Raw genomic sequence first — 4122 nt, 5'->3', positions numbered from 1 at the left:
CTCGTGCTCTTGAACGAAGGGGCTCCCTGCGTCGTGATTGGACTGGCGGAGGTGGCGCGTGCAGGGGAGGAGGTCTCGAGGTGACTGCGGGGGTTACTGGCGGTCACCAGGGATGAGAGGCCACTCGCGCCACGCTAATTACCGGTTCAAGGTGTTTGCAGGAATTACTGCGCCCACATGTTATTGGTTCTTTTCATTTCTGTAAGATTGATCAAATAATATGAACTAATTTGGTTTTATAAATGATTTCTGTTTTCAGTGTAGAATTGTTAGAAAACTGTTTGCATTTTTAGTTTAATTTCCCATAAAGTCCGGATATTTTTAAAATCAAAGATATTTTATTTGGTTTTTACATCCCATCCACAAGCAAGTTTATGTCTCATTTGTGAGAAAAACTGAGAATGTTAGAATATGTTCTCATATAACTTGTCTTTATGAGTTTGTTGTGTTATGTGTTCATGTTGTGTTATGTGTTCTTGAAAAAGGCACAGCTGGAAGTTGTGTATCCTGTCACTTTCTGTTTGGTACTGTTTGTGCATGTTGTTCTGCTGTTATCCACTGGGGGCGATAAAGACAATTTCTTTAAGTTTTTTGTGTGTGACATATTTCTGATGAAGAAAAAGTTGAGACCTGTAAGTTGGCAATAAATTAATATATTTATCTGACGAAAGGATGTGTGGTTCTTTGTGAATATGAGTACTGAAGAGTAAAATGCAACATAGATTTAGAAATATGTAGGTTTTGAGAAACAACGATGTAGCAGCCTATTTTACACCCACTATGGAGAACATAAAACAATAATGGTTCACTGCAAAAAAGAATAATTGAGATTAGGAAAAAAACAAAGCAACCTTATGCAGTTAGAATTTTAAGTTTTTTTCAATAGTTTGCCATCTGATTGTCCTAAGTAGAATTTCATTGTTGTACCAATTATGTTTACGTTGTTTGTTTAATTCGCTCAACTCTCTCAAGTCTTAATTTTGCCAATTTGAATTTGATTACGGACTGAATGAAGCCATTCACAAAACTACAGAAAGCTACTGAACAACATATAAGTTTTTAAAATTAATTTTTATATATTGAATTAATTTAACCCGCCAAAATATTAAAGAACTTAATGAATTCATACTTTATTATGTAATTTTGTTACTTTATTGAACTATTTTTAAAATTGTTATGAACTGTTATCAAAAACAAATCTATCAAGATACAAAAATGTCTTTTTCACACCACAAATATTTGACCGCATGGAACAGTGGAATATGTCATTAATAGTGGTAGATTTAAGTGTTGCATCATGTAGCAAAAAAACAAACAAAAAAAAAAACAATCAAAAACTATGCACACACACGTATATATATATGTAGGCTATATATGTATGTCTAAAATATGTCTATATGCCATTGTCGCTAATACCATAGACATTAAATACAGATTTCTCTGTGGATAATACAATGTCAGCTATGAATACTTTTAAGTACCTATGGTTTTTATAAGTAGGAATGTAATTTTAGACATTGTTACCTTATTCTGACCAGTCAGAATACTATTTTGACTTTGATCAATAATGTTATCTATATCTGAAAAAGTAATTAGAAAGAGGAGTGAGGTTTGATTATATGCTTTAATGGCCTGCCCAAGACGTGTTTCTGTAAAGAATAGAACGTTTTAAAACTACGACTGATGATTTTCAATCAGGCATCGCTCTAGACGGCTACAATCATTTGGTGGGGTCCTTTTCCTCTGAGCTGAGGAGATTTAGCCGTCAACATGCCGACTGTCGGAGTAAAGAGAGACATTCTCTTCTCAGCTTTAGGCAGAGCTTATTGTAAGTTATATACACAACATGTTTGAAGTTATAAATTAATTGTTTGTTGTTGTTTTTTTTTCGCGTTTTTAGGCTTTAAAAAACAAGAAGTCAAAAAAGTGGCTGAACTTGCTCCGTGGCAGTTAGGCGACACGAACAGTGAGCTCATGGACCAATTTCAAACAGCTTTTGGGATTTATTGCATTTTATTTTGAGTGAAAGAGTAACTTATTTTAATACAGTTTACACTGTAGGGTATTTGACAACAAATGAATTTCTGCTGGTGTGTGGCTACAAGAAGCTAATTTTCGGACATTGCGTCATTTCCCCTGGCTGCTGAAGGGACCGGTGGGAAGGTGGATGCTGAACAAACCTGTTTGTTTAATGTTTTCATCTCCTTCACATTGCTATAGCTGACGAGGAGTTTGACGAGTTGTGTTTCGAGTTTGGGCTGGAGCTGGATGAAATTGTAAGTAATTTGAATCAATTCTTCTTTAAAGTCCCGTTTGAGATTCTGTGATCAAAGTTTAATTATGACAGCATTATTTCTTTACCAAAATTATTAATAATTTAAACAAATAAATTGTGCAGATCTTTTCTAAATATTACAAAGACAGCAGTTCAGCCTGATGTCAGTCTGACTGCAGGCTGGAACAACACCTGACGGAAAGTTAGAGCCATTGTTGGAAATAAATGAGGTGGATTGTTTTTGAGATGATCAGGTTTTGATTTGAAATGTAGCTTTATTTACATGTCAAAACTCTTAAAATTAAACAAAATAAAATGGGAACCTTAATTGCCCCCTTGGTGCATGGCATTAATGTAATTTTGCAAGCTGTACACACAGAAATGCACAGACTGCTGGGTAACACTAAGAGATTGACTTATTGTCTTTGTGCATAACAACCAGTTAAGACCAATTCAGTTTTAAACTCTCTTTTTCAAGTAGTCTGTTGAAAAGATGCAGAATTTAAATTTTTTTAATTAAGCTTAGAAAAACGTTAACAATTTGGTTGAGGAAAAAAAATGCAGCCAAAAGTTGATTAAAAAAATATGTTAATACATTTGAAGAATGTGTCTTTCAGAAATATGAGAAATGCATCAAAGACATGTACATAACTTAAACACTAGTAAAAGCAGACATTTATTTGATGGTACACTGAACTGTTATGTACTGTTTCCCATAGCGTGAACCTGAACATTTTTCAAACACTGTGGGCCATTTCTGAGAGAAAACTGGATAAAAATCAAACACCTAAAATGAGAAAATAAGCTTTAAAAACTCTCCTTAAACTAAATTCTTGACTACTTTACAAATTTATGAGAGTTCATGCTGTGGTGAAAAATAAAGATTGGCCAAAAGAAACAACTTTAGAAGTCCTTTAATGCTTACTTTTATCTTATGCTTATAATTTATATAATTCCCTTATGCAGTATTTACATTTAGCTTTGCAGATACACATTAAGAAATTTACATGTGAACACAAGCTTTTCTCCACAAAGAAGAAAATGAGTTGAGGTTTTAGTTTTGCTCCATATTGTACTACCAAGTGAAGAAAGTAGAGGCATTTTTACAAAGGTAAAAGTTTTTCCTTCATGTTGTACAATTCTGTGAGCTCCCTCTGCTCTGTCACCACCACAGACCTCAGAAAAGGAGATAATCAGCAAGGAGCAGGGCGACTCCAAAGCTTCAGGTGCATCTGACGTCATTTTGTACAAGATCGACGTACCTGCTAACCGTTACGACTTGCTATGTCTGGAGGGACTGGTCCGTGGACTGCGGGTCTTCAAGAATAAGTGAGTCTGCTCGGTATGATGGGGATCTTACTTAGCATGGTGCAAAACTAATGCTACTGTTTAAAAGTGGAGAGATGATTACTAATGCCCTTTTCACACGGACCCAAAAGGTCCCGGCTCCACTCTACTCGGCTCGCTTTGCAAGCGTTCACATCTGCATTTTTTCGCACTCGGTCCCTGCTTCTTGGGTCCCTGGTTCAGAGTCGGGCCAGCCGGGCCAGCCCTGCTTCATGGGCGGCTCTAGCTTAGCTCCTGTTCACTCATTGGTCGTGGGTGTGACCAGATGCAAGCATAAAGAGCGAAGGTAGGAATATAAACAACAGCGTTAGCTTACCCTGCTACGTTTCTGCCGTCTGTCCCCCAGCTGAAGGCCTGTAAAGCCTGAAATCTCCGGCTGATAACAGCTGTCCTACTCCGCGCAACAATCTCAGCATTCAGAGCATTTCTTCCACTGCACCTCTCTTCCTGAAGTCTCAGGAGAATCCCCACAAGTTTAAAAAACAGCAACAACACAGGGC

The 4122-nt window shown here is 36.6% G+C and overlaps 1 protein-coding gene across 1 annotated transcript in view; it reads left to right on the top strand.

Moving 5' to 3' along the window:
• Positions 1-1711: 1711 nt before the first annotated feature.
• The window catches only part of farsb (phenylalanyl-tRNA synthetase subunit beta), a gene marked incomplete in the record, with an annotated part of 24842 nt that continues 22431 nt past the window's right edge, over positions 1712-4122 (top strand). The window contains 3 exon segments of the mRNA XM_017441117.3: positions 1712-1828; positions 2221-2276; positions 3450-3604. Coding sequence (XP_017296606.2) covers positions 1771-1828; positions 2221-2276; positions 3450-3604 — 269 coding nt within the window.

Source organism: Kryptolebias marmoratus, linkage group LG2 (assembly GCF_001649575.2).
Source record: "Kryptolebias marmoratus isolate JLee-2015 linkage group LG2, ASM164957v2, whole genome shotgun sequence".
Classification (NCBI taxonomy): Eukaryota; Metazoa; Chordata; class Actinopteri; order Cyprinodontiformes; family Rivulidae; genus Kryptolebias; species Kryptolebias marmoratus.
The sequence above is the reverse complement of the archived record's forward strand: the minus strand, read 5'-3'. Positions and strand labels throughout refer to the sequence as shown.